Source organism: Cygnus atratus, chromosome 3 (genome assembly GCF_013377495.2).
Source record: "Cygnus atratus isolate AKBS03 ecotype Queensland, Australia chromosome 3, CAtr_DNAZoo_HiC_assembly, whole genome shotgun sequence".
Taxonomy (NCBI): domain Eukaryota; kingdom Metazoa; phylum Chordata; class Aves; order Anseriformes; family Anatidae; genus Cygnus; species Cygnus atratus.
This window is the reverse complement of record NC_066364.1, coordinates 1,204,239-1,232,079: the sequence shown is the minus strand read 5'-3', so window position 1 is coordinate 1,232,079 and position 27,841 is coordinate 1,204,239. Positions and strand designations below refer to the sequence as shown.

Below are 27,841 nucleotides of genomic sequence, written 5' to 3'. Positions count from 1 at the left end.
AAAAAAAAAAAAAAAAAAAAAAAAAAAAAAAAGCTTTTATTTCTCCGATAAAACATTTCGGGAAGCGCGGGGCCAGTCCGCTTGCTGCTGGGTGTCCCCAGCTCTTGGCGGCCCCGAGAGCGCCCCCGGTTGGGGTGTCCCCCTCTCGGGGTGCCCCCGGTTGGGGTGTCCCCTCTCGGGGTGTCCCCAATTGGGGTGTCCCCCTCTCGGGGTGTCCCCAATTGGGGTGTCCCCTCTCGGGGTGCCCCCGGTTGGGGTGTCCCCCTCTCGGGGTGCCCCCCCTCACGGCGTCAGGCACTTGACGCCCGCGTCCTCCGCGTGGCCGCAGTTGGTCTTGCCCCAGCTGGAGAAGCTGCAGCGCAGCAGGCTGTCCTCGGTCCCCTTGCAGGAGACGTCGTCCATCCAGATCCTGCCCGTGCCTGCAAAAACAGGGGCCCGGTGAGACCCCCCACCCCCCCCCCCACACCCCCTTCCTCGCCCCGGGGGGGGGGGGTGGGGGGGTGTTCAGGCACCGGGACGCTGCAGCACGGTCACCCGGAGGGGCTGCCCCAGATTTTGGGGGGTTCCCGAGCCCCTGGGGAGGCACGATCCCTGTTTTTTTGGGGGGGAAAAAAAACAAAAACAAAAACAAAAGCCACACGCTGCCGTCCCCCAGTATGAAGCACACAGGGGGGGCGGCTGCGGGCACGCGCCAGAGGTGGGGGCACCACCGTGACGCGCTCCTCCTGCTCACCCCCCCCCCCCCCCCAGGACATCCACACGAGGTGGCACCGAGATGGCAGCACCTCTGGGGTCTCCCAAAGCTGCTGCCGGGGCCACCAGCTCCTGGAGCTCGGGGTGACACCCCCCCCCCCCCCCCCCCCAGGGGACCTCACCGGGGCGCCACGGTGGCCCCAGCTGCTGGAAAAAGGGTTACAGAGCCCCCCCCCCCCCCCGGAGGGAGTGCTGGGCTCGGCAGAAACGCGCCAGCCCGGCGGTTGGGGGGGCCAAAGGCCACCGGGGCGCCCGCCGAAAGCGCTGCTGGCGTCGCCACGACGTTTTTAAAAGCTTTAAAAAAAAAAAAAAAAAAAAAAAACCAACGATAAAAACAAATAAAGACAAAATAAAAATCTTTTGTTATTCTAAAAAGAAAAAAAAAATAATAAAAAAATCAGAAGCCTCATCCAGCTGAAAAACCGAAAACCAAAACCTTTGGTCCCAACAGCCCCCACCCCAAGCCCCGGGGCAACGCGGAGAGCGGCTCCGTGCTCAGCACCGGGGCTCAGCGCCGCCTGCAGCCCCCCCCCCCCGCCGCCCCCCCCCCCCCTTGGGGAACCCCCCCCCCCTCCAACCTTGGCCGAAGCGGGCCATGCGGTACACCTCGTCGGCGCCTCGGAAGCCCAGCATCCGGCACACCACGTCGCCGTCCTTCTTGTCCCAGCCGTCGTCGCACACCGTGCCCCAGCGCCGCTCGTGGAAGACCTCCACCCGGCCCTCGTGGGGGCCGGAGCCGTTCACCAGCCGGATCAGCCCCTCCTCGGCTGCTGGGGACAGAGAGGGACATCAGGGGACGGGGGGGGGGGCGCACACACACACACACGCAACCGTGCCCCTGAGTGTGCGCATCTCCGGCACTTGGAGAGCCGAGGGGTCGGGGGATCTGGGGGGGAACCAAAAGCCTTCGGCCTCCAGATTTTGTGTGTTTGCTCGCCTGCAGCAACGCCACCGCCCCCCTCGGCCCCGAAGCGGGCTCAGAGTTCGGGCACAGCCCCCAGGCGCTGCGATTTTACCAAACCCGGCTCATTTTGCACTTCGCGGGGCCATCTGGGGACGAAGGCGGCCGGTGGGACACCCAGCCCTGTCCCCGTGGCGCCCTCCCCGCCCTCCCCGCTGCACCACGGCTGCGGGAGGCACCCGGTGACGCATCTGCGGGTGGCTTGGGGACACCCCACTGCTGTGGGACAGGGAGCTGGAGAGGTCCCAGCAGGTCCCCTTCGGTCACCAAGGCCACCCCTTGCCGGAGGGGGCCTGCAGTGGCCGTGCCGAGACAGGAGCCGGCTCGCGGGCTGGGGGGGGGGGGCACAAGCAGGTGGGATTTATTCGTGCTCCCCCAAAGCACCGTTGCATTGCAGCAGCTTGGAGGTTTATATTTAAAGATATTTTTTTTTTTTTTCCCCCCAAAATCAGGGAAAACGTTCCCTACGAAAGCACACTCGCTGGGAATCCCAGATTCCGCTGGGGACGCGCGGTGGCACCGCTTCTCCAGCGCCAGGACCTGGGATGGCCGCGCGCTGCGCTGCCCCTCGGACGGAGACCTCCTGCCTGGTGCTGCAAATCCCCCACCTGCTCCTGAGCAGCTCAGGGACCGCTCCCTTTCTCTTTCCCCCTGCTCCTGACAGCCCAGCCAAACCACGTGTGGGTCCCCCCCCTTTCTTTTGGTCCCACCAAAAGTGGGCACGGAGCCCCGTCGCCGGGTTTTCTGCCCTCATCCCACCCCCCCCCCCCTTCCCGCAAATCTCCCCCATCCGTGCCCACCTTCCTTGTGCTGCCCACTTTCCGCTCTCCCACCAAACGCCAGCAATTTAAAAAAACAAAAAGAGGAACTAAAAAAAAAAAAAAAAAAGAGGGGCTTCGCCCCGTGCCAGGGCCTCGTGGAATCACAGCACGGCTGGCGTTTGGAGGCACCCCTGGAGGTCTCCGTGTCGGTACGGGCACCGTGGCAGCTTCCCAAGGGGTGCAGCGGGGAGGTGCTGACGCCACGAGGGGACTTGCAGAGGGAGCTGAGAAGAGCTGGGGTCCGCGGAGGGTTTGACGTTCGCCCAGCACGGTCACCCCGTTGTGCTGGGACACGGCTGCTGGAGGGGCTCGGCTCACGTCTGAGCAACGCGGCCGGCCGAGCCAGAGCCCGTGGGGCTGAGCCCGTGGGGCTGAGCCCGTGGGGAGCAGAGGGTCTGGGCTGGGAGCTGACGTGGCCCTGGGGACCCGCTGCGATGGGTTTTGGCACTGCCAGCAGGCTGGGACCTGCACAAACCTTTTTTTTGTTGGATATTTCAGGCTCTGGGCGTGCAGCCCCCGCCGGGCTCGCTCTGTGCGGGGGCACAGCCACGTCCCTGCTGGGCGACACGGGCTGAGCTCCCATGGCCAGGAGCTGCCAGGGCCAGGCTCCAGGATGGATCCAGAACCCCCCAAGCTTATTTTCCTGGATCTGTGCAGGGCACAGGGCTCGTGGATGAGACAGGAAACATTTCACGCCCTCTCCGAACCGCCCCGCTGGCATTTTGCGCAGCCCTGCCTCGCGCACGGCGCGGCTGCGGGACGCACGGCGGCTCTTGAGTGCTGCGCGCCTCCTGAATGAGGCCCGGGCAGAGAAAAACGAGCTGGGACGCCGCCTCCCAGCCCTCGTGGGGCCGTGCCGAGCCGTGCTGAGCAGCTGCCCGGGATCGCCCCAGCGCCGGTGTCACCCCCGGGCTGGACGAAGCTGCTCTGCCGAGCTCCACACGTGTCCTGACCTCAGCCTCTGCCTCCAGCTGCCAGCAGCTGCTCCTCCAAGCCCGACCCAGCACCGGTGTCCTCTGCTCGCCCAGCAGCATCTCCCCGAAGCAGCCGGGTCTGGCTCCAAGCCGCCGGGCTTCCCTGCTCCCGGGGGGCTCGTGGCACGCTGCTGGCACCCAGCGCCCGCTCCCCGTCTCCATCCCGAGCCGAGGGCTCAGCCCCGCGTCCTCCTTTCCTCCTCCTGCACCCCCGGCCTGCCAAGCACACCGCGATGCCTGCGCACATCGGGCGGCACTGCACGGCCTGGGTCCCGCGGCCCCAGCACAATTAACGGTCCCCATAATGAACGAGCTCAGGATTTCCTCATGCACCAAGCCGCCACCAGCGCCGCCACCGCCGTGCTCTGCTCCTGAGCCACCCAGCGTGGCCAAAAGGGAACCTGCTTTCCTCTAGGGAACCCGCTTCGGTGGGGGGGGGGGGTTGGACCCGGTGGTCTCTGGAGGTCCCTCCCAACCCCTAAAATTCTGGGATTCCGTGAAAAGGGCGAATCCAGCAATTGCTCTGCACCAGCAGGGAGGGAGCTGGTGGGGACAGCAGGGGCGGCGGGGACAGTAGGCCGGCAGGGATGGCAGGGACGGCTCTCCGGGGGGGGTATGGGAGGTGGTGGGACCCCCACCGTGTGCTCCTGGAGCCTGTGCGTGCCGGAGGACGGCGAGTGTGTCCCCAGGGAGGGCAGGGATGTGCAGGCAGGGCGCGCGGCCAGGCGCTGCTGGGCTGGGCTGTTCCCATTAATCACCAGGGCGAGGGCTGCTCGTGCAGCCGCCCTTCCTCCCGTCAGCCCCTGGCCAGCTGCGGGGCTGTGGAAGCTCAGAAAGCCCCGGCCCCTCCTCGCAAACCCGTGCCAGCAAGGCCCAGACCTGCTTCGTGCGCCCTTGGGGGCTCTGCAAGGGCTGCAGCTGGAGCCGGGGACGCGCTCGGCATCAGAGCCGTGGGGAGATGCCCCCAAACGAGCCCCTCCTTGTGCTGCAGGGGTGCAGGATCGGACCCTCGTGGGCTGCAGCCACAGCCCCCTTTGCCTGGTCCCATCCGTCTGGGCGCAGCTCCCCGGCCCCTTCCCTCCGCATCGCGCCCAACGAACCCCCACATCGTCATTTCTCCTCTTCTTCTTCTGCGTGCGCTTGCTTTTGCGGCACCAATCTCTTCCAAACCCTCCAACCTCCTCCCTTCCTTTCCCCAGCAGAGCAAAAGGAAAAGCTGAAGGGGAGAAATAAACTCGAGCGGCTGCGAAAACAAGGGGCTGACCCTTTGCAGCCGCGCCCCAGGACCACGCCGCTCCCTTCGGTTCGGGAGCGAGGAAAAGCACCTCCCGTTGCCACAGGAGTGTGATAGACGGCAAGAATGTTTGTCCATTATTTCGCTACATCAAAGGGACGAAGGGAGTTATTCAAACAGCGGCTGGAATGCTGAGACGTCTCCCAGAGACAGGATATCCCAGGTCCACGGCGGAGAGAACGCAGTGTAAATAATAGGCTGCTAAATCGGTAACGTACCCCCCTGCCTCACGGACTGACATAACCGAGTAAGAAAGAGAGAGGAGGATGGCTGTCTTCATCCGTGCGACCACCAGAGGGACAGAAGTGACTGGGACAGGACGACCCCCGAGCAACAGCTGACGCAGCGGAACCCGGAGAAAATGAATGATAAAAAGGGACTGCAAGGTGGGGGGGGGTGGGGGGGTTGCGCGCCGCTTGGAGGAGCACGAGTTCCCCCGGCCGCCCAGCGCTGTTTTGCTTGCTGATCGCTTACTCAATAAATTGATTAATTCAAATTCTTCCGACTGAGAGTAATTTATAACAAGGAGGAAGGGAGATGTCCCCCAGGGGCACTTACCCACATCACCACCTCGGTCCCCCTTCTCTCCCTTCGGTCCTCGGTCCCCTGGGAAGAGAAAGAGCACAGGGCATGAACCTCGTACCAGGGGCTGGCTCCTCGGCGGGGCTGGGGCTCTCGGAGGGCTTTCTCCTCCTCTTGCCTCTGGGGAAACTGAGGCACAAAGCAGCACCTGGCTTGCTGGCCCCTCTCCCGGCCCTTTGTGGGGAGCAGAAGCCCAGTGCCAGGGGGCGAGCACCTGGAGAGCAGGGGTGCTCTGGCTGCTGAACCTGGAGCTGCTCTTGGGAGAAGCGCTTTTTGCTGGGGTCCCTCTCCTTGGTAGTCTGGGGGAGCTTTGGGGTGGAAAAACTAGAATTTGGGGGGATCGCAGCCCCTTCTGCCCCGTCCCGAGCAAAAGCCGTTCCGCCCCCTCAGCTTGGCACAAGGTCGAGTCACCTTGACCTGCCCCCCAGCCAGGGCCGTTTGGGAAAAAGCAACGCGGGGAGCTCAGAACCCCACAAAACTCCCTTAAAACGCTGAAGCTAACCACCTGCTGTTTCATGTGCCTCTTCCCAGCCCCACCACTGCCACCACGCGTGCCAAAAGCACCCCGGGGCGGGTCACTGCCACGTATCCCACAGCACTACGTGTCTCCTGGGTGAGCCCTGCGGTTGCACACCCAGCCCTGCACCGGGGCTGCCAGGGGACCCCCAGCATCTCCCCATTTGCCTCTTTCCATCGGCTGAGCCCCCCCCCCCCCGGCCCTAGGGACACGGGGGCTGTGCTTGGTGCCGCAGCATCCACCCCGTGCAAGGAGCAGAGGCCGAGCCTGGACCTCGTTCATCCCGAATTGCCATTTCTGCTTTGAACCTGAGCGCAATTTCCCCCCAGGCACCAGCAACGCTGGGCCAGGTGATGCCCGGAGCACCCCGCTCCGCTCCCCCAAATAACTGAGCGCCTTGGGATAACAGAATCGAAGCCAGAGCAAGGTGCTGGAGCTGCGGGAGGTGCACAAACCCACTCCGGGACGCCTGGTGGTCCCCTGGGGGCTGAAACGTTCCTCGGAGCAGGGGCCAGGGGCAGGGACCTCGCTTCCTGCAGCAGACTGACTCAGCCGGCACCCAGCGGTGCTGCGTCAAGAAAGCGGCGGTGCTGGGGGGCTCGGCCAGCTGAGCAAACAGGCTGCCTCCAAAACCGGGGATATTTCCGCCCAGCGAGGCAAAATAATGAGCTCAGTTCTCACCCGTGCCACATCTCGGCACTCCCCCCCGGCTCCCGAGCAGGCGCTGGCTGCTCTGGCACCCCTGCCTTCAGCCCCCGGCCCCGCTCCGACAAATCCTCCCCTCCGGTCTGCGTGTGACAGCAACAAACAACACACACACACACACACACACACACACACGCACGCACGCCCGGAGATTTCTTATAAAGCAGGAAAAAAAAAAAAAATAAATAAAAAAAAAAAAGCACACAGGAAATTCTTGCCCTTTAACTTGGAGGCTCTGGGAAGCCGAGATCGCTCCCCCGGGCAGCCCCAGCTGTGTCAGATGGAGAAAAGCTGCCCGGAGCCTGCTCCGCTGATGGGAACCAGATGAGGATGAGAGCTGCAGGAGAGGGGCTGGATACGCTGCTCGGCTGCACGTGATGAAAAAAAGCAGAGCTCAGCCCCTGGTCACTGCTGCTGCCACCCAGTCACCCCATGGAGGGGACACGGGGCTGCTGTCCCCGTTAAAAAAGCAGGGTTTTTCACCCCAAATGCTGCCGGCACCCCATTGCCAGAGCTGCCACCGCCAGGGTGAGATCTTGGGTCAGGCTGTGCGTGGACGGAGGGGAGTAAAGGGGTGCCCCGGGCCCAGCCTGGAGCCCCCCCTGCACTGTACCAAGACTTGTGCCATCTTTGGGCTTTTACAAGTAGGACCAGGGCCTCTTGAGGAGCGATTCTGGCTGAGGATGAGGAGGGAAGAGCTGGGAAGATGCTGGCAGGGGGCGAGCCCCATGAGCATCGTGCCTCCTGCTCCATCCCTGGAGCTGATGCTGCCCACGCAGCACAACGCCGGGCTTTGCCTTGGCTTCTCCCATGCTGTCTTCTGGGCTCTTTCATTCCCTCGCTCTCCTGGCAGGTTTTTCTCCTTTTTCTTTTTTTTTTTTCCTGTTTTTCCCCTCTTCCCAGCTGTGTTCTCCGCAGAGCAGCTCCCTGGTGGGCAAAGAGCAGCCCCGCGGGTGGCACCGCCGCTGCCTGGGCTTGGCTGCATGAGCAGCCAGGACTTGGAGCACCCCCACTGGGACGAAGCCGCAGCTGAGCTGGAGAGCACTGGGGTCTGGGGGAGGCTCAGGAGAGCCCCTTGTGCTGGTGTCACCGCCGGTCCTACCCGGTGCCTTCCCCCAGCGAGGACTGGGATCTTGCTTGTCCGTTTCCCACTGCATCTGTTTTTTCTGGACGGCGTAAATTTGGGCACGCAGTGCCAAGCGGCCCCCAGCTCTTCCCATTGCGGAGGCTCAGCCCCTGCCTTCCTGAGCAGCATCTCTGTGATCATCCTCACTCTGAGCAGTGCTGCGAATGGAGGCAGGGCACAAAACCCGCACAGCTGATGCCACTGGAGGAGCTCACAGGGCTGCAGGATGCAGCCCCACGGCCGGGCACTGCTGAGCCCCCAGCAAAGCCCCATTTGCAGCTGCAAAATCGTCGTGCTGCCTCCCAAAACCCACCTGAGGAAGGCAAGCTTTTAGGGTGCCGCTGCCTTCTTAACGCGGAGGCAGCCCCAGGAGCCTGCTCCGGGCAGAACCTCCCACCTGGCCTGCGCGTGGAGCTGAGGACGGGGCTCTCTTTTTGTCCCAAATTTGCCTACAGACCCCCGAACCCCACCTTTGGCTGAGTTACTGCTCTTTCCTCTTAGCCACGCTCCCGGCACGACGCTCCCCGGGGTGGAGCGAAGGCGACTGATTTATGCGCACTTTCCAGACTGACTTTTCCCGTATGGAAATGAGGAAAATAATCCCTCGCTGGGGGAATTTTAAGGGAAAATACATCGAGGAGAAGAAAACCGTAAGAAGGGAAAATAACCAGGAGAGGAAAGTAACCGGGAGAGGAAAGGCCATCCCTCAGGGTGGCTGAGGGTACCTTTTTCTCCGCAAAGCGCTGTGCTTTGAGCCAGGGTTTTTGGGGAGAGGCTTGGTGGTCCCCCCAGGACAGGCTGACGGCTCTCCTGTGCTCGGGAGGGGTGTGAGCCCCCTTACAGGGGCGTGAGCCTGGTGATGCAGGAAAGCAGCCCTCGCTCGAAGCCTGGGCTTGGAGCACTGCCTCGCTCCGGGTCTGTTTCCTATAAATTTCAGAGAATCCCATAAACCGTAGAAATTCGGCACTTGCTGCCAGCGTGCTTCGTGATTTATTGGGGAAGGGTTTGGGCGAAGCTCCCTTATCTGAGCGCTCTGACCTCCAGGATTTGGTGCTGGGGCTGCCCTGGTGCAGGACACATCGCTCCTGGAGGGGCAGCAGTGGGAGCGTGACGTGGGTGCCATCAACCTCCTCCGTCCAGGAGAGGCAGAGCTGCCATCAGGGCTCGCTCCTGTCATCGGAAGGGTTCCCCAAAAAAAAACCCTTCACTTCCCAACCGCCCTCTGGGCCGGGGTGAGGAAGGAGGGGAGGTTTGGCTGGTGGCTCAGCGTGCCTCGTGTCCAACACCAGGCGCATCTGGTGCTGTCCCTGCAGCACTCGCGCCTTTGCAAAGCTCGGGCCAGCACCAATCTCGAGGGGATCTTTTGACCTCTGGCAGGATGCGGCCGGGCATCCTGACCCACCGCGGGGTGGGAGCCAAGGCCCTGTGCCATCAGCCTGGGGCTCAGTCGGGTGGGACTGGGCCACGGATGGGAACTGGAGACTACGCGGTGCTGCGCAGATGTCACCTAACCTGGTGTCACCAGCAGCAAACGCACCTCGGGAGGGCAGCTGGAGCCCGGGCTGGGATGGAGGAGGATGAGGAGCAGCAGGATCCGAGCTGCCAGGCTCAGAGAGCGCCTGCTAACCCTGCGAGGGACCTTTGTGCTGCGGGGGGAGGCACCGACCGCGTCCCTGCCCCGGTGCCTCCACGCTCCCAGAGCCAACACGTCCCCAACCTGCACCACGAGGCACCGGTGGCACCTCCCTGCCCTCCTGATGGGGTGAGGGGGTGAAGATGTTCTCCTGCCCCCGGGCTGCAAGGGGGCTTTGGCTGCTGCGCCCGGCGCTGGAGGTGGGCACGGCAACCCTAACACAACCCTAACCCCAAGCCCTGTCCTGGTATTGACCAGCACCACGGAGATGCTCGGGGGAGCTGGGACCCGGCTCTGAGCGCTTCACCAAAGGAACTCGTTGCATAAAACTGTGGGAAGGGAGCATTTGCACGACGAGCAGCACATGGGATGCCCCCAAAAAGGGACAGCAGGAGCAAGGTGGTGCCACGTCCCCGGGCAGGGCTCTTCCTGCCTCCCCCGCCCACCCGGTGGGCGTTTTGGGGCGGAAGGAGGCTGTTTTGGGAGCTGTTACCCATCCCGATTTAGGCTGCAGCCCGGAGCTTCTTTTAAAAGGTCTCCTGGGCGCGATCCGCCTTGCTGGGGAGGCGCGTGGGCGCTTTCCGTGCTCTTAGCCCGGGTGTGGCGAGGCGCTGGAAAACCACGGGGAGCCAGAAGGGGACCACAAAAAAAAAAAAACAAAAAAAAAAACCCTGGCACAAATCTGCTCCGAACCCTGCTGGGGATGAGCGTGGGGACCTGCAGGCTTGGGGCTCTAAGGGACATGGTTTAGGGACGTGGTTTTAGTGATGGGACTCAGTAGGTCAGGCTGGTGGTTGGATTCGGTGACCCTGGAGGTCTTTTCCAGCCCGAATAATTCCACAATTCCGTCAAAAGCAGCCTCGAGGGAGGGGATTGTCCCCCTCTGCTCTGCTCTCGTGAGACCCCACCTGGAGCCCTGCGCTCAGCTCTGGGGCCCCCAGCACCAGAAGGACACAGAAGAATTAGAACGAGTCCAGAGGAGGGCACGGAGGTGATCAAGGGGCTGGAGCACCTCTCCTACAGACAGGCTGAGACAAGGGGGGGGGGCGACTTTAAGCTAAAAGAGGGCAGGTTTAGGTCAGACATGAGGAGGGAATCCCTCCCTGTTGCAGGCTGCCCCGAGGAGCTGGGGGTGCCCCATCCCTGGCAGTGCCCAAGGCCAGGCTGGATGGGGCTGGGGGCAGCCTGGGTTGGGGGCAGGGGTCGTGCCCGTGGCACTGGGTGGCACTGGGGGGGCTCTGTGGGCCCTGCCAGCCCAAACCACTCCAGGATTCTGTGATTCCACGTCCCGCTGGTGCCAGAGGCTGGCCCTTACCTTTGAATCCTCGCATCCCGGCTGGACCCGGAGGGCCGAGGTCCCCTTGGTCCCCTTTCAGGCCACGCGGTCCTGGTGGTCCTCTCTCCCCAGGCAGCCCTGGAGGATGGGCAGAAGCAAAGGGGTCGTGATGCAGCGCCGGGACCCCCCATCGGAGCCCCCCACCCTTGGCACCGACCTTGTGCCCAAACTGGGCTGGGCTTTTCCAAACTTTTTTTGGAATTTTAGGACTTTCCTCTTTTTTTGAGGAAGGAAAAGCCACTCTTAGGAATTTGGGAAGCCCAAGGGGATAGGGGATAGGGCTTAATTCCTTCTGTGCTGCACCCAGGGGGGGCAACGAAGAGGGGCAGGAGCTGGCCCTGGCCCTGAGGGAGCTGGGCAGGGGCAGATCCACAGCGCAACAGGACTTTACAAGGCACTGCCGCTGTGGCCACATCCAAAAAAGCACCAGAGAAAGCGAGGTGGAGAAAGACCTAAAAATAGCGGCCCTTTCGGCAGCTCCTCCCGAAGGTGAACCCTCCAGGGACTGTTTTGTTTTTCTGTTTAAAGAAAAAATATATATATAAATAAAAAGGAAAGAAAGCAGACGGTGTATTTCTGATGCTCGTAACGCCCAAGAACAACAGCCGTGAATCTGTCAGCACAAAACAAAAATATCCAGGGGTGGAAGGAGCGGGGGCAGCTGCTCCAGGGAGGGCTCTGGGACAGCAGCCAGGTTTCCACTGCCATGGGGACAACGGGGCCACCAAAAATGGGGGGTTACAGGGTGCTGAGCCCCCCATCTTGATGTGGGTCCATCATGAGAGCAGGGTGCAGAATTTGGTCCAGGGCAGCATCCCCGGGTGGGATGGATCCCGGCACCTCTGTCCTGCTGGGGACATAAAACCCTCGCCGAGGGGGGTCCTTGGCAGCCCTGGTGCCGTCCCCGAGTCCTGGACGCAAACCCAGTGCTTCTAGGGTTGGCCTGAAATTAGAAACAGCCTCGAGCCGAGTCCAGTTTCTCGGGGTGTTCAGTTGTTTTTTAGATTGAATTTCTCTCAAAAACAATGGTTTGAATGAAGAACAGGAAAAAAAAAAAAAAAAGGCATTCTTGAGATTGAAAAAAGCCCCCTATGGAGAGCCCCAAAGCGTCAGACCCCCAGCACCGCTCTGACGGGTGGAGGAACCCATGGGGGCTGCCCCATAAGGGCTGGGGGCCCCAAACACCCCGTGGGGGCTGCACCCCTGGCTTTACACACTCAGGTCCAGACACTTCCATCCTTACCTCGCAGCCCGGGCAGGCCGGGCAGGCCGGGCTCCCCCTCCATCCCCTCGTGGCCTGGGTCTCCTTTGGGTCCCGGGGGCCCTGCAACACAACGGGTTTGGCTGCAGTGAGCACACGCAGGGCCCTCGCTGGCTGCAGCAGCCCTACGTGACAGCGAGGGATGTTGCCAGCAGCCCTCTCCTGTGCTCTGTGGGCTTTGAAGGACAAAAACGACTCCATCGACCTGTTCTGCACGCCAGAAAACTTCACCTTGCAGCTCCACCTGAGCGTGACCCTAAGAGAAACCCTCCAGTTTGCTGGAATTTCTTTCCATCCAAAATGTGTGACATCTCCAGTGAAATATCTTCCAGGAAAATTAAAAGAAAAGAAAAGAAAAGAAAAGAAAAGAAAAGAAAAGAAAAGAAAAGAAAAGAAAAGAAAAGAAATGAAGAAAAAAAAAAGAAATGCATTTTGGAAGTACGGAGATGAGCCTTCAGGAGGGGATTTGCAGCACAGACCGCATCTCCCCTGGCTAGGAAGGAGCCACCAGCTCTCTGCAACCTCTTGCGAGCAAGCTGGAAGGCCAAACTGGTGACACAGCTACATTCATCAGCCTGCTAGGGGCCCAATTCCACCAAGCTGAAAACAATTACGAGCTGAACCCGCTGGAAGAAATTGGACAGAAAAAAAAAAAAAAATGACTCATGGGATGATAGAAAATAGGGCAGAGAGAGGCCAGAAGGGTCATCTGGTCACTGTCCTGCCACGCCAGGATGATAATTGGAAATTGTTAAATGCTGTTTTCCTAGAAACCCCAAAAGCCACAGTCTCACAGTCGTGCAGAAAGCTCTCAGCCAGCCAGCATTACAGGCAAAACAAATGGGTGCAGAGCGCACCAGCATCCAGGAGAGCTGAGGACAGCAAGGAGGGGGTTTGGGGTGGGAAGAGGGATCTCCTGGGCAGGGGGTGCGGGATCTCCTGCGATGGAGAAGAGCCAAAAACCTCCAGGGGCTGCTCCAGGGGGACGTGGGGCAGGAGCCAGCGAGGCACACACCGTGCGGAGGCGCTGGGATGGTGCTGGGATGGTGCTCTCCCCTGGAGCACAGAGCCTTGCACAACAGCCGTGAACACTGCATGTCCTTAAATCCACTCACTGGCCTGCTGGAGTTTGAAAAGCTGAATAGATGGACAAAAAAATAAATAAATAAAAAAAAAAGAAATAGGAAGGAGATGAGTGCATGAGCAGGTGGTGCTACGTCCAGCCAGTGACTCTCTCTTCCCTGAAAGAGCATGAGGAGGCCAAGCCCTGCCGGCTCATTCATGGGAGAGGGGAACAACGTGGTGTTTTTAGGCTGCCCCAAGTCGCCCCGTCCCTTCCAGAACACAGAGCTAACGTAGAAATAAGGAATTAAAATAAAGGAATACCATGAAATTCAGCCCAGGGAGCACTACGGAAGGCAGAGCCTGTCCGAGTGGAGCTTTGTAAAGGTGATGCTGGGTTTGAGGGCAGCAGTGGACGTCTCAAGGCAAGGGGTTTCCCTCTGGCATCTCTCCGGCGTGTCCCAGCCCAGCGGCCCCAGACACCCAGGAGGAGCAGGGAAAGCTCTGCAGGACCCAGTAAAAGCTCTGCAGGACCCAAGGAAAGTTCTGCAGGACCCAGCCACGCTCCCGGGCTTGGGACGAGCTCTTCCCTCGCTTCTGCACCCCAGCGCAGCTGAGGCTGGGCTGCAGGAAGCCACAAACTTACCCCACCACAAGCAAAGCTGAAAGCAGCCCTGGGAATACATAGGGTGGGAACCAACAAGACAGCATTCCCCCCTTCCTCACCCTGACTTCGCCCCAAGCACCCTTGTCCAAGGGAAGGGGTCCCCCACCAGCGGGACAGGAGCAGAACAGCCGCTGGTCCAGCTCCAACAGCTGCCATCTGCTCTGGCTTTATGGGCACACCGGGAAATAAAAGCCCCACGAGGGCCCCACCTCATCCCCTTTAAGCCTGGGAGGGACGCGGGGGCTGCCCACCCTTGGCACCCCTTGGTGGGGAGGTTGGAGCTGGCCTTCCTCCCGAAAATCAGCTGCTGCAGTGCAGCCCCCTCATCCTGCTCCATCACCATCATCACCATCATCACCACCGTCCGTCATCAACGATGGAACAAGGTTTCGTGGAGGATGGCCACGGCCAGCTATCGACCCCTCTGCTCCACAGGAGCAGGAGATGGGGAGAACATATCTGGGGACGAGATGTGCTGCACTTGTCCCACATGGGCTTTCCCCAATGCCAGGGGTCAGACACAGCCCCTGGGGACGGGCTGACCCTGCTGGCTGGCTCTGCAGTGAGCCCTGGGGTCCACCAAAGCATCCCCTAGGACCAGCAGCTCCAGGAGACGGACAGTCCCGTCCCCAGGGACAGCGAGGGTGAGGATGGAGGAGCACGGGGGGCGGCGAGGAGAGGCTCAGCAGCCACCGTGCCAACTCCATCCCCACCCCACTTGGCTCAGGGCTTGCTGCTGGGGGTGAAAACCCCTCTCCAGATGCCCCCTGCTCTGCTCCACCCTCCCGAGCACTGCAGCTGGGCTGCTGGCAGAGTCCGGGGGAGAAAACCTCTCCAAAACTCTCCAGATGAGGACTTTTGTGACGGCCAGATGGAGCCGGCCGGCAGCACGCCCCCATCCCACCCAGCGTGTTGTGCAAGCGGTCGGGGCCGGCGGCGGGGCCGGGCACCCTTCCTGCTGCTGACACTGTTATTTAAGACCTGCAGGCTCAGGCCAAGGTGGTTGCAGCTGCTGCGAAGCCACATCTGTCCCCTCCTGGCTCAGCCGGCGGCCAGAGGGAGGGAGCGCCTTGGCAGCAGCCCCGGCACTCACTCCCATCTGCAAGTCCGGCAAGAAGCACCAGGAAAACGCTCAGCCCGTGCTCGGGGGGCTGGCAGCAGCGTGAATTCACCTCGCCCCTGCTGAACCCGCTAACATTTCTGCCTCCCCGAAGTCCTCAGCGAGGGGCATCAGCCTTGAAAATGCAGCTGGGGACAGGGCTGCCCCGAGCTCCCCTGGGCTTGCTGCCTGCTGCTTCCTCGGGCGTCCCCTTGCTCTTGTGCCTCAAATCAGGAGGATGCCCACGATTTTGCTGCTCCCCCACAGCCTGCCCAGCTGTCCTTGCCCCTGAAGAGCTCAGCCCTTTCCTTTCCCACCATCCCACCCAGCCTAGCTGCTCCCAAGGCACGCAGCTCCCTTCCCTTTTTCATTTCAGAGATCTTTGAAGCGAAACCCGCCTGCCCCTTGGTGCAGCACCCAGCACAGAGGGACTGTCCCCTTGCTGCTCCCCAGTCCCATGGGGCAGCTGGACGGGGCTCCAGTGCTGGCATTTCCATCCCCGTGGAGCTATCCCCATCCTGGCTGGTGGCTTTGCAGCTGGGGAACGCAGTGACTGCCCCATCCCGGCTGTGCGGCCACCCCAGCGAGGTGGCAACATGGGGAACGGCCAGAAAGTGTTGACAGCGGCCATTGGAAATGTCCAAGCAGATGGCTAACCCTGGCGTAGGGCTGTGCTCACAAGCTGCTGGTGGGACAAATGGCTGGACCTTGTGTAACAAAGCAAAAAGGAAGGAGATGCTTAGCAGGCTATGGTCACTACCAAGGCAACTCTACCATAAATGCCAAAAAAGGGGGTTCAGCAAAACTAGAGTCAATGGTCAAGGGTTAGGAGGGATGGGTTGGTTATCTGGGATGGGCTGCAAGTGGCAAAGGAAAAGAGCATGGGAAGGGAAGCATGGAACAAAGGTGATGGGATGGGGGATGAGTGAGGGGACCTGGTGGGCAGCCTCCTGCTCGATCACTGCGATGAGAAGCAGGACAAAGCCCACCATCTCTGCTCATCCTGCCTCACCACCATGGTCAGCAGGGGCCTGGCAGAAGTTTCCTTGGCATCAGTGAGGAAAACCTAGGAGCTTCCTCCCTCATGCGGAGCATGTGGAGGGTACGAGCTACAGAGCATCCAAGGTGATGGAGACACCTGAACCCCACAGAGACCCCAACAGCAGTGCCTGATGGATTTGATGCATCCCAAAGTACCTGAGACAACTCCATGGGTCATCCCCATGCCACGGGGCCCACTCCCAGCACCCCCAAAGCACCACGGACACCCCCTGGCTTCTCACACCGGCGAGGGGAGCTGCTAACAAGATGTCCTCATCTTACCCCAAATCATAGAATCATAGAATCGGACTCGATGATCCTTATGGGTCCCTTCCAACTCGGGATATTCTATGATTCCATGATTCTAAGGGAGCTGCTAACAAGATGTCCTCGTCTTACCCCGAATCACGGAGATGTTCCTCAGGGCGACGGAGTGCTCCCAGTCCTTGAGCCGCAGGTCCTCCGTCACGTTGCTGAGGATGGCCAGCTCGTGCTTCAGCTGCTGCTCCATGGCGATGTGGACGAGGCGCATCCGCCGCGCGTCTTCGGTGGCGTTGCTGATCAGCACCTGCAGGTCCTGGATGCGGGCGCGGTGGACGTTCACGTCGTAGGAGAAGGTCCTGTTCATGGTGTCCACGGCCCCGCTGGCGGCCGTCACCTGGTCGCTCAGGCCCTCCAGCCGGCTGCCGAGGTGGCTCAGGAGGTGGTCGTGGTGCTGGAGCAGCAGCCGGCTGCTGTTGCCTTCCACCGAGAGCTTGTACATCTCCTGCTGCGCCGCGTCGCTCTGCTGGGCCAGGCTGTCCCACAGGCTGGACACGGCCCTATCGGTTTGGCTGGCCTGGCTCTGCAGGCTCCAGAGCAGCCCCTCCAGCTTCTGCAGAGACCCCGTCATCAGGAACAAGGAGTCCGAGTGGTTCTGCAGGAGGTCCTGCAGCCTCCAGATGTGATCCATCACGTCCCCCTTCAGAGGGAGGTGCAGCAGCTTCAGCTGCACGTCTCGGAAGCTCTCGTTGAGGCGGTTCACGTTCCCCATCAGCGCCTTCAGCTCCTCGGGGGACGTCTGCGGCCGGGAGACTGCGAGGGAGAGACAGGAGGGGGGGCATCAGAAACGCCCCCGTGGAGATGGGGCCGGTGGAGAGGTGCAGCCCCGCTCCCTCCCACACAGCCACCCCTCTCTTGGTGGTGTTGGAGGGCAAAGCCCTACACAGCCCCCCGGGATGGCTGGGAGCACCCCTGGGCACCCGCCCAGCCCAGCAGTGCTGCCTGAGGGGCAGGGGGAGCCGCCGGGGCTCCAGGCTGGGCCCGGGGCCTCTGGGCCCGGCCCTGGGCACCGCTGAGCAGAGCCCGGCTCCGGCCTCTCCGCACCTCCCTGCGGGTACTGACGGCCATGGGGGAGCTCCCCCGGAGCCTCCTCTGCTCCAGGCCGAGCAGCCCCAGCTCTCGCAGCCTCTCCTCACAGCACAGGGGCTCCGAGCCCGGCAGCACCCTGGTACTGACAGACATAAACATCCTCACATCCCAAAAGATCCATCCCCTCAGCCCCTCTCTGCTTTGCCTGTCGAGCCGGGCAGACCAGACGCTACTAAACCCTGCACAGTGCCTTTGCCTGGATCGTGTCTGCCTTTGGTTAGCCAACAGGCTGCTAAAAGTATCCGCTTCCCTTCCCCAAACACAGATCCCAAAACTGTTCCTTCCCCCAGTGAGGTGACAGTTCCCACCCCAGGGATGGAGACCCCGGGGACCCTTTGATCTCAGCAGCTCGTAGCTGTCAAGCAGCCCAGTAAGCCCAGTGGCACCCAGTAAAGCACGGCTGTGGAGCCCAGCACCCTGCTGCACTCCCCGCAGCACCCTCAAAGTGCCCATCCAGCCTGGGGGCATTGTTGCCCTCTGCCTCTCCCTGCATTAAAGCTGGGTCTCCAGCACAGCCTGGGCTGAGGGGGCTCAAAGCCAAACCCACAGGAATAATGAGAAATAAGGGGAAAAAAAAATCACTATTGTTCCTTTGGCTGTGTTGGGGTTCAGCTGGCGCAGCCCCGGCACCATCCTGGCCGCTCACCCCCCCATTTCCGAGGAGGAGGAACCAAAGGAGGACATTTGGTTTGGATTAAAATCACGGCGTCAGCTTCCTTGAAAAAAAAAAAAACAAGGGGAGAAGCAGCCCAAGTGGCCATCATGAGTAGAAATCCCCCCAAAGGCAGGTCCTCCAGTGGCTGAGGGCTGGGACGCATGGGCAAGCTCCCTCCCCTTGCATCTGTGGTTATTTGTAAATACAGAGTTACCCCATAAATAACTTCCAGAAACCATCTCGGCATCCTGAGGCTCTCCTCTGCCCAGCCCTGGCACTGCCACCACAATCTCAGCGCAGCCACAGCCAAAATCAGCTTTCAGGTAGGGACCTCACCTCCAGCCCTGCAACGCTCCACGTGTGCCCGCACCCACGCACGCCTGCAGCCCTCCTGTCCCCCAAATCAGGGGGGATTTGGGGGACCCCATGTCGGCCACCACATCCAGCAGGACCACGGCGCAGCGTCACAGGAACATCACCCTTGGGACATCTCCGGGCACCGCTCGCGTGCTTGCGTTTGTGCAGCTGGAGATGCACCGGAGGGCAGGAGGGTGCCCGTGGCCCCATCACTGCCCCGCTGCTCCCCAGCTCCAGGGAACGGGACGGGGAAGGAGAAATTTTGTCCCAGGAAGGGGCACGAAGCGCTGAGCCAGGGCTTCATCCTGCGTGGGGAAACACCCCTCAGGAGGGACGGGAAGGGCTATGAGTAATCAGGCAGAGGGCCGCGCATGACCCCACTCATCAGGCACAACCGCGGGCCACGGCTGCAGGCGCGAGGCTGAGCCAGAGGAGCAGAACATGGGCGGGTGCTGGTCCCACAACCTCCTCCTCGTTCTGTTGTTTGCAGGAAATCTGGACCTGGGAGCTGGCGGGCGGTTGTTAGAGTCGCACACACACACATGCATGCACACAGCTCGTGCACGAACACGCACACGCTCACAGATACACTAACACACGTGTGTGCATGCAGCAATACATGGACAAGTGCGTGAAATGTACGCAGCACACACAAATGCATTCACAGCACACGCACAGTGCATGCACATGCATGCACACAACAAACACACGCACATCTACATGCTCACAGCATGTGCACACAGCACAGTCGCACACCCAGGCGCGCGCACACACACACACACGTGCACGCAGCACAGACACACTCCCCGCCACGGACACCCAAAATACCAGCCTGCCGCCAGCTCCAGCACGAGGCCTGGCTGCCCTGGGGCTGAGCTAATGGTCCCCGAAGGGCTCGGCGAGCAGCTGCTCCCTCCCCGCTATTGTGTTTTTGGGACAAGCTGTCTTCCTGGCTGCCGTCCCCACCAGCTCCTGGCCCGAATCCCCAGCCTCAGCACCGCGTCCTGCCCTGGGAGCACCCATGAGCTGTTCTAGTCCGTCCCGAGAAGAAAAGGATCACAGGAGTCCTACCCCAAGCCCTGTCAGCCCTTCCTGCTGCCCCCCAAGCCAGCTGCAGCCCCCAGCTGCTGCACGGCTCTGTGCTCCCCCCTTGCACACATGCCCGTGGTTGTGCACATGCGTGCAAATGGTGCAGCGTGGCCAGGAGTGGTGGTGGAGACGTATTTACCGGCTCCTCCTGAAAATCCAGCGGGCCCTGAATGAGGCCAGCAAAGGAGAGGGTGCAAAGAGGCAGGAGGTGGGTCGGCGTGGTCACGCTGTGCAATCACGGTGTGATTGAAAAGGAGTGTCATGGGTTTGGCTGGGATAAAGTTAATTTTCTTCGTAGGGGCTCATATGAAGCTGTGCTTTGGGTTTTTGATGCAAATAGTGGCGATAACGCACGGATGGATTGGTTGCTGCAGCTTGCAGGGAGCCAAGCGAGGAGCCCGGGGTGCACAAGGAGCCGGGAGGGGACAGAACCAGGACAGCTGACCCCCAGGGACCAAAGGGATGTCCCGTCCCAGAGGGCGTCCTACTCAGCAATAGAAGCGGGAGGAAAGGAGGAGGAAGGACGGGATGTAGGGATGACGGCGTTTTCCCAAGCAGCCGCTACGCGTGCCGAGCCCTGCCTTCACTCCTGCCTGCCGACGGGGAGCAGGGAACGAGCTCCTTGGTTTGCTCTTCTCGCACGTGCGGCTGTTGTTGGCCTGGTGAGCTGTCCTTCAGAACACGAGTTGTGAACCTGAGGCCGTCCCTGGGCTTAGCAAAGGGAGCCAGCACCCGCTCCCGCAAAACTGGTGGCTACACAGGGCGAAACCTCCTGGCCGTCCCTGTGCACCCCGGCACAGGCGTGTGCACACACGGGGCAGGCTGGCCAACGGGGTCCTGCTGTGAGGTCCCGCCAGCGTGCAGAAGTGTGCACACACGGGGATGGGGTGCGAGTCCATAAATATGCACGGTTTGGATGCCCTCACAAAGGCGCCTGGCTCGTTAGCCTCACCCTAACGAGCCCCGCTGCTCTGCGGAGCAGCACAGGGCTGGGTGCCCCCATGCACCAGGGTGGGCAAAGGAGTGGGATCGGCCTCGGATTCGGGCTCAAACAAATTCGGGATTTAACCCAGACCTTGAAAAAAAGCTGAGACTGGAGTGCTCAGGAGTGGTTTGGTGCCATTTTGGGGCACGAGGAGGGCTCAAACGTGCATCCCACTCCCGTAATCCCAAGCGCTGGGTCCCCAGCAGCCGAGCCCGGCTCCCCGCAGGCCGCAGCCCCTTCCCCAGGGCGGTGGGGACTGGGCTGGGGCTGAACATCAGCTCCCCCTGGGCAGCCCCAGCTTTACAAAATCGCCTTTTCCCCTCCCTTTTGGTGCCTGGAGGAGCCGCAGGGAGCGCACACCCCAGGAGCGGGGAGGGACGCAGGCAGAGAAGAGCTACACATTTCAAACGCGGATATTGAAAGCAGGCTTCATTTAAAGCACCGTGGCTCTCTTGCTCAAAACATCCCGTTTCCTCAGCTCCTAGGTGGTTTAAGGTATTTTTAGCAGTTTGCTCATTTTCCACCCCTTGCCACGGAGCGTGCACGCCTGCCCGGGCCAGCTTCAAACCCACGCCCGCCCCGGCAGGACGCACGGGGCTGAGCGTGCTGCCGGGCACCCGAAACACAGGGTGGGATGGAGGCTGGGGTCCCGCAGGATGAATTAAAGTAAGCCGCGTGTGACCCTCGCCGCTGGTAACCCCCTGCATGCACAACGCCCTGACAGCTCTGCAAACCAAGCCTTGCAAGTCCTGTGTGCATGGGTGCAAGTGTGGGTGCCTTGCACACGTAGGTGCTTCCCCGGGAGGCTTTTCTGGGTTTTCCTCACGTCCCCTGGGCAGAAAGGGAGCAGCTGGAGCACAGCAGGGACGGGAGGGGCTGAGAATCCCCCTGTGCTGCTGCTCTTTGCAGGGGGGGTGCCTCGCTAAACACCGCATCTCCATGCCTTCCCCTTGCGAGGAGGAGGAGGAGGGATGCTGTGCAGGAGAGCGAGATCTCAGCTCTGACAGGTCTGGCCTCTGCTAGCACAAAGGGGGACTTCCCATGAGGAAAAAAAAAAAGCCCTCCACGATGAAGGAATGCCCAGTCCCTGTCCGCTGAGGATGCCATTGGCCATCGCCAAACAGTGCGATGCCCTCCCGGTGCTTCTCTGGTGGAAACGCAGCGATGGAAAGGGCTCGGGGTTCAGATGCTGCTCGGAGACACAGCGGTGGGGACGTGAGCTCCGCACCACCCAGCTGAGCAGCAGCCCTTGGAGCTGCCCCAGTCCCACGCTGAGGTTTGGTGAACTCAGCCCCAGCCCCAAGCTGTCTGGGAGGGCCCCCTCCAAGCGAAAATCCCTCTGGCGGGCGGCTCTCCCCGTTAGCAGCCCTGCGGAGAGGCGCTGGCAGGCGGAGCAGGTCCCACGGCCCCAATCCATCCATCGTCTGCTCATCCACTTCATCACCACTTATTTCCACCGCCCTGTTGAGATGCCGCTTTTCCTCGGCCAGCGCTTTCCGACGCTCCCCCAGCACCGGAGATTTTTGGCTCTCCAGCTCACGGGGTCTCAGGGCTCGGTCCTGCTGCTCTCCCTGATGCTGGTGCTGGCAGATCTGGGGTTTTGGCACCCCCAGAGGGGTCGGACCCCCCTCGTTCAGCTGCATTTTGCCTCTCCAAGGTTCCCATCCGCAGCCAGGAGGGCGAGGCAATTTTACCGGGGTCTTGCTGAAGCCTGACAGCTGAAATCCTGCCGGCCACAGGGCTCCAGGAGGGAGGCTTTGAGGATGCCCAGGGCTCCAGCTCTCCCTGCTGTTGTCGGAGGCCCTAATCTCGTTCCTGTTATTGCTGGAGCTGCTCTCAGGCGAGCAGCTGTAGCTCAGCCCAGGACATGCGCGCCTGCCCCGAGCCCTTTGCACAATTCATGGCACCCCCAGCTCAGGGCTTCTCGGTCCAACAACAACATTAAAACAATGTAACGCAAGAAATCAGTGGGAAAGGCTTCAAAATTCCAGCGAAACCTCCTCTGTCCCTTCCCCAGCCCACGAAAAGCAAAAATCTGCCCTTTGCAAAAGGCACAGGCTGGCGGCGAGGAGTCCCACAAGGAATCCATCCTGCTCCCTGCTGCAGGAGACCCACCAAAAATCACCCTCGCACCCAACGGGGCTCATGGGGGGGCAGATCAGCTCTGCCTGGCCCTGGGGAACACTCAGGGGCAGCAGCAGGGAGGTGCTGGGGGGGGGTCAACCTGGGAAGGAGGTGGCTGGGAAGCGACGGAGCACCCTTGGGTTTGTTGGGGTGCCCATGGGAGCCACGCAGGGGGGTTACAGCTGCTCCGTGGGGGGCTGCCAGGGGTGTGGGCAACCTCCCAAACCACACGACGCGGCGAGGGGGGGAGACAAGCCAGCGGTGAAGCCAAGCGCACGGGATGCGTGCGCGGGGCTGGGAGCAATTAGAGGCATTCGTGGGCAGCCTTCCCGTCCCTGCCCTCTGGGCTCTGCCCCCGCGCTCAGCGAATCCAGGGAGGGGAGGCAGGAGGGATGCGCTGCGCGGGGACAATGCCCTGCCTGTGTCTGAGAGAGCCTGGGGGTCCTTGGGGGGGTCCCTAGGTGGGGGTCTGTGCACTGCTGGGACCCTGCGCTGACCCCAGCATCGAAGGCAACACCAAAGCTGCTCCTGGCATGCTGAGTAGAGCGTGGTGAGCTCAAGCTCACGTCGCTGTGCTCCCAGGGAGCCGGAGCAGCCCCGGGGCAGCAGCAGGCTGCAAACCAGAGCAGGCGGCATCTCTGTGGGTGCCACATCCCGCGGCAGGCACAGAACCCCCTGGATGCCGCCGCAGAGGCAGCAGGAGCGCGCTCACAGCACCCCGGAGCGGTTTGGGCTGCCAGGTTTTGGCCGGCTGCCCCCTCCCCATCCCAGCCCGGAGAGACACCCCCCCGTCCCCCTGGAGCATCGCCCCGTGCTCGGCCCTTACCTGCGAGGATGAAGACTCCGACGAGGATGAGGAAGACGAGGAGGTAGAGCCCCAGCACGGCGTACTTCAGCGCCGCCAGCGAGCCCAGCCGGCCGCAGCGCCCGGCCGCCTTCATCCTGCGCCCGGCACCTGGGGACACAGCGCAGCGTCACGGGGGGCTCCGCTCCCACCCGGAGCCACCTCCGAGGGATTTCGGCAGCCTCGTGGCTGCAGGGGGGGGGGGGGGTTCAGCACATCTTTTTGTGTCTTCCCTCATCCTGCGTGGGCAGAGATGGGGTGCAAAGGGCCCGGTGGGGACCCCGAGAGGAAAACACCAGCACGGAGGGCAGGGAGGAAGGGGGCGGCAGGCTTGTTTGCTTGGTTTTCAGTGAAGGGCAGGGAAGGAAAGCGCAAGGGAAGCACATGAAAGGTGCTCTCGCAGTGAGCCCAGCACCAGGGAAAAGCTCCCTGCTTCGGGGCTTCGCACAAGCTCAACAAGGCTGTGTTTTGCAAGAGTCCAGGCAAGGCTGGGAGCCAGAGCCTGGATGGTTGTTACAGCCCGAAATCCTCTCCCCGGCTCGGCGCCTCTGCGAGGGACAGCAGAGGTCCTGCCACGGAGGGGAGGCGGGCGAGAGCCTGGCCCCCACACAGGGAATTCCCAAAGCGATGCAACACCGCCCAGCGCTGCAGAGCAAGGCTGTGGACGGACCCGGTGCCTCCATCCCCAGCCCCAGGGCTGCAGCACTGCTCATGTCGGATGCCTCGGAGCCACCCCGGTGCTGCCGGGTGAGCCCATGGACAGGGTGCAGGGCAGTGCCCAGATGAAGGGGTGATGATAACCCAGCCGTCCCCCTGCTTCTGCCAAGGGGCAGCCAAGCAAAGGCACTTCTCCCAGTGGGGTTTCCAGGAGCAGCCGGGAACCAGCAGCTTCCCAGGGGCTGGAGGGTGCCGCCGGGTCTGCGCCCTCACCAGCTCCCAGACGTCCCCGGAGACACCGACAGGAGGAAGAGGAGCAGAGCCCCACGCTCCCAGCCCCTCGGTGTTCGGGTGCCATAGTCCCAATGCTCTCTGCCCTTTAAGCCCCAAGCACGGCCCTGGACCGCCCAGATCCAGAGCCTGGGTTAACCCGAAAAGGTGATGCAGGTGAGGCACGATGGCCCCGAGGCCAGGCCTCCTGGGGAGGGGACCCCCTCCTATGGCCATGAGCAACGCGTCCAGAGACATCCCCGAGGAGCCCACCCCATCCCACCCACCCACCCCCAGGACCTATGGGGTGCCGGAGGGACGAGGGGCTGGGTTGTCCCCTTCTCCATCACATCACAGCCCTTGGGCACCCACAGGCTGTGCCTCCATCCTGCCCACTTTCAGGGAGGCTCGTGAGAGCAAAGGGTTACACTGGGTGTAGAGCTCAACTCGGAGCCGTTTTGGGGCTGAGGGAGGCTCGTCCAGGCTCCGAAATGATAAAACCACTTGAGGTCAGGCTGGCTGACCCCCGGGCCCCGTGGGAAGCCGGGTCTGAGGGCGCCCGGAGCAGCAGAAGGTGCAGGGCAGGGCCCCGCAGCCTCCCCCCGCCAATGTGCAACTCATTACCCGCATGCGGTTCCCATTTGCTGCTCGGGGCGTGCTGTCACCGGCCAAACAGATGGAGCCGAGGGTTTCATAATGAGGAAAGCTGCAATATTTTTCTGACATTAACACTTATATCAGGTCCTGGGAGACTCCGGGAGGAGCTGGCCCCGCGCCCCGAACCACCCACTCCTCCCTGCCTGCGCTCGCCGAGCCCGGCTTTCACAACACGGCGCTCCGAGCGGCCCAGGGGTGTGCTCCGGCCGGTAACCAAGGGGAAACGCAAATATTTCTCCCCTGCCCACCCCCAGGGGAGCCAGGCTGCGTTTTGCCCGGCCGCAGAAGGAGGTGGGGGCCGAGAGCAGGCAGGGCTCGCCCCCAGCCCTGGGGTTGCTGCCCCGGGTGTGGGAGCTCGCACCCAGGCTGTAGCATCCGTCCTCACCCCAACGCTGGGCATTCCTCTGAGATCCATCCCCGTGGGCTCAGGGCTGGCCTTGCCCCTTGCCCGGGCATCATCCAGGGCAAGGGCTCCGCTGGGGTGGTCCCCGGAGCAGGGCTGTGGGGGAGCCTTGTGGGGTGACAGCGAGTCTGGGGACATCGAGTCTCGGCTTCCATTGGCACTGGAAATCCGCCCTGCGGACCCACAGCTGTCCCCAGCCCCGGGGTCCTCAGCCCCAGTAACGCCACGCCTCTGCTTGCAATAAGCACCGCGAGCCACCTGCGCCACGCGAGCATCCAAAAAGCAATTTGGCAGGGGCTGGGTGTTCCCAGCCCTCCCAGTGCCTGGACGCAGCCTGTCCCGGGCTCCCCATCACACCCTGGGGATGCCCCACGTGCCATGGTCCAGCGCCTGAGCCTGGCAAGGCGAGACCCCCATCCCTGTGTAGCTGTGCCTGGGGGGCACGGCGCTGCTGGGAGCCCCACCAGAACAAGCCTGGTTTGGCTGGCGAGACCCCAAATGGTTTCTGAGCGAAGCTGCCAGCCAAGGGGACCTCTCCCATCTCCACTTCAGCGCCAACCTCTGCCCACCCTGCCTGCAGAGGCCTCGTGAAAAATTCCTGGAGGGAGGCTGGGAAAATGCCGTGGTTTGCATCCCTGCTCTGCGCACTGCTCTGTCTCCCTCAGGGGGGTTGTTCCAGGGTACAAGATCTCCTGGCGGGGACTGAGCCGGGATGGAGTGCAACACAGACACCACTTCACGGGCCACGAGGAAAGGAAAAGCGTTCAGCAAGTCCACGGTGGAGGCAGAGGCCGGCTAAGATGTGAGAAATGCAGGCAGGTCTCACTGTGCCCCGGTGCTACCGTCCCCACCGTGGGGCATCTCTGGATAAGAGCACACGCATGAGAGACAGAGCTTGGAGGAAAAAAAAGTCAACCTTCAGCAAGTAGAGCAGCTTTCCTGGAGCACAGCCCTGGGCAGTGGAGGAACCGAGTGAGGCCCTGCATGCCCTGAGAGGCCAGCAGTGCCCAGGCTGCGCCCATCGGGCAGAGGGGTGGATAAGCAGGAGAGGAGGCACAGGGACCTGTGTTTCCCTGGGCATTTCTCCCGTAGGGGCTCTGCCAGGAGAGAAGTTTCCTGCTCTGCGACACGCATCCACCAGGGACACAACGCCCTGACCCCGGGCTTGCCCACCAGCAGCCCCCTCCAGGCGCAGGGACTGCTCCTCGGCTCTGGTTCCCTGGGACCCCCAGCTCCACAGCCAAACTGAGCACCTCAGCCAGGCCAGATGCTTTGGCATTTGTCCCACGTAGGGACAAATTGCTGAGCTGCTCCCCAGGTGAGCCAAGCCCCCGTGCGCCCCCCAGGAGCTCTCTGGGATCGTGCCACCAGGCTTGAGCCCGCAGAGGGAACGGTCAGCGCGCCTGGACTCACCGTCCTCGCAGAGGTTCAGTTTGGAGAGGTTCCTTCCCTCGAAGGGCTCCTCGAAGGTGGAGCCGTTCTCCCTCTCGCCGAAGGTGTGGAGGTACATGGCCTTGTTCTCCATCCTCCTGCCACCTGCGGGGCAGAGCGGGCAGGTGAGGCGCCTGGCGACCGTGCCACGTCCTGACCCGGCTCACCCAGCGCACGGCTTCAGCGGCACGACCCGGGCTGGAGCAGGGGACCCCGACCTGCTGCCGGGGGACCTCTCATGGGGGCAGAGGTGGCCACATCTCAGCGTGAGGTTTCCAGCTTGCCAATGGCCTGGGCTGGCCTTGGCAGCGCCCCGGGCAAGAGCCAAACCCCGCAGGGAGAAGCCACGAGCTAGCTCAGCAGCAGCTGGCAGCCCGATGAAATGCCCTCCACCAACGGATACCCCTGGCTTTGGGGGGACGAGGAGGGGCACCCACCACCCACGAGGGGCACCCAGCACCCCCCTGTGCTCCCCCACAGGGCTTGGGGTGCCCCCATACCCACACCACCTCTAGCAGCACACAGCACCCCAGCACCCTGACCCTGCTCCGGGGTCAGGAGGCTGCAGCTCAGCACCTACCACGGGGGGGTCCTAACAGCACCTGCCATGGGGGGGGGGGGGGCAGCCCCCCACACCCCCATCCCCGCACTGCTCTGCTGCTGAAGGATTTAAAGCCGCCCACCAGCCCTGCCAGGCTGGCTCAGCTGAGCACCCCCAGACCCACTCCCCGCACCCCCACATCGGTACCATGCTCTGCAGGACCCCCCCCTCCAACTGAGGGGGAGCCGGGGGGCTCCGGCATCACCACCCCGACCCCACGTGTGACCGGACGGAGGGGGGGGGGGGGGGGGGGGGGCAGCGAGCACGGGGGGCGACCCCCGGCGGTCTCGGAGGGATGCTCGGGGGATGCACCGGAGGCTCGGGAAAGGCAGCGACCCCCGCGCAGCCCCCCGGGGCGCGCAGCAGCAGGCGGGGGGGGGTCCATCCCCGCACTCCCCCCGCCCAGCCCAGCCCCACCGCCTCTCCCCGCGACTCACCGGGGGCCGAGCCCCGCAGCCCCCCGCAGCCCCTCTCAAGCCCGGCGCTGCGCGGCGGTGGCGGGCGAGGACCCCCCAGCCCCAGGCGG

General features: G+C 62.5%; 1 protein-coding gene across 2 annotated transcripts; it reads right to left on the bottom strand.

Annotated features, from left to right (window-relative positions):
• Positions 1-20: 20 nt before the first annotated feature.
• Positions 21-27,841, bottom strand: SCARA5 (scavenger receptor class A member 5). 2 transcript variants are annotated; one of them, XM_035568342.1, is made up of 9 exons: positions 27,753-27,841; positions 26,697-26,819; positions 23,279-23,407; positions 16,232-16,906; positions 11,946-12,026; positions 10,682-10,780; positions 5,362-5,409; positions 1,332-1,523; positions 21-419 (listed from the first exon to the last, which is right to left on the bottom strand). In XM_035568342.1, exons 2-9 carry the CDS (start codon positions 26,806-26,808, stop codon positions 283-285), a joined length of 1,473 nt encoding a protein of 490 aa, XP_035424235.1. In that variant the 5' UTR covers positions 26,809-26,819; positions 27,753-27,841; the 3' UTR covers positions 21-282. The 2 variants fall into 2 exon arrangements, with proteins under 2 accessions (XP_035424235.1, XP_035424236.1); XM_035568343.1 differs by having other exon boundaries at positions 1,332-1,520.

Excerpts from the sequence above, each read along its gene's own strand:
- SCARA5 (XM_035568342.1), bottom strand. The coding sequence starts at position 26,808 with ATGGAGAACAAGGCCATGTACCTCCACACCTTCGGCGAGAGGGAGAAC. Across the intron at positions 12,027-16,231 it reads GAACATCTCCGTGATTCGGG|GGCCCCCGGGACCCAAAGGA; the intron begins GTAAGACGAGGA and ends GTTGTGTTGCAG. Across the intron at positions 1,524-5,361 it reads GGACCGAGGTGGTGATGTGG|CAGCCGAGGAGGGGCTGATC; the intron begins GTAAGTGCCCCT and ends CTCTGTCCCCAG.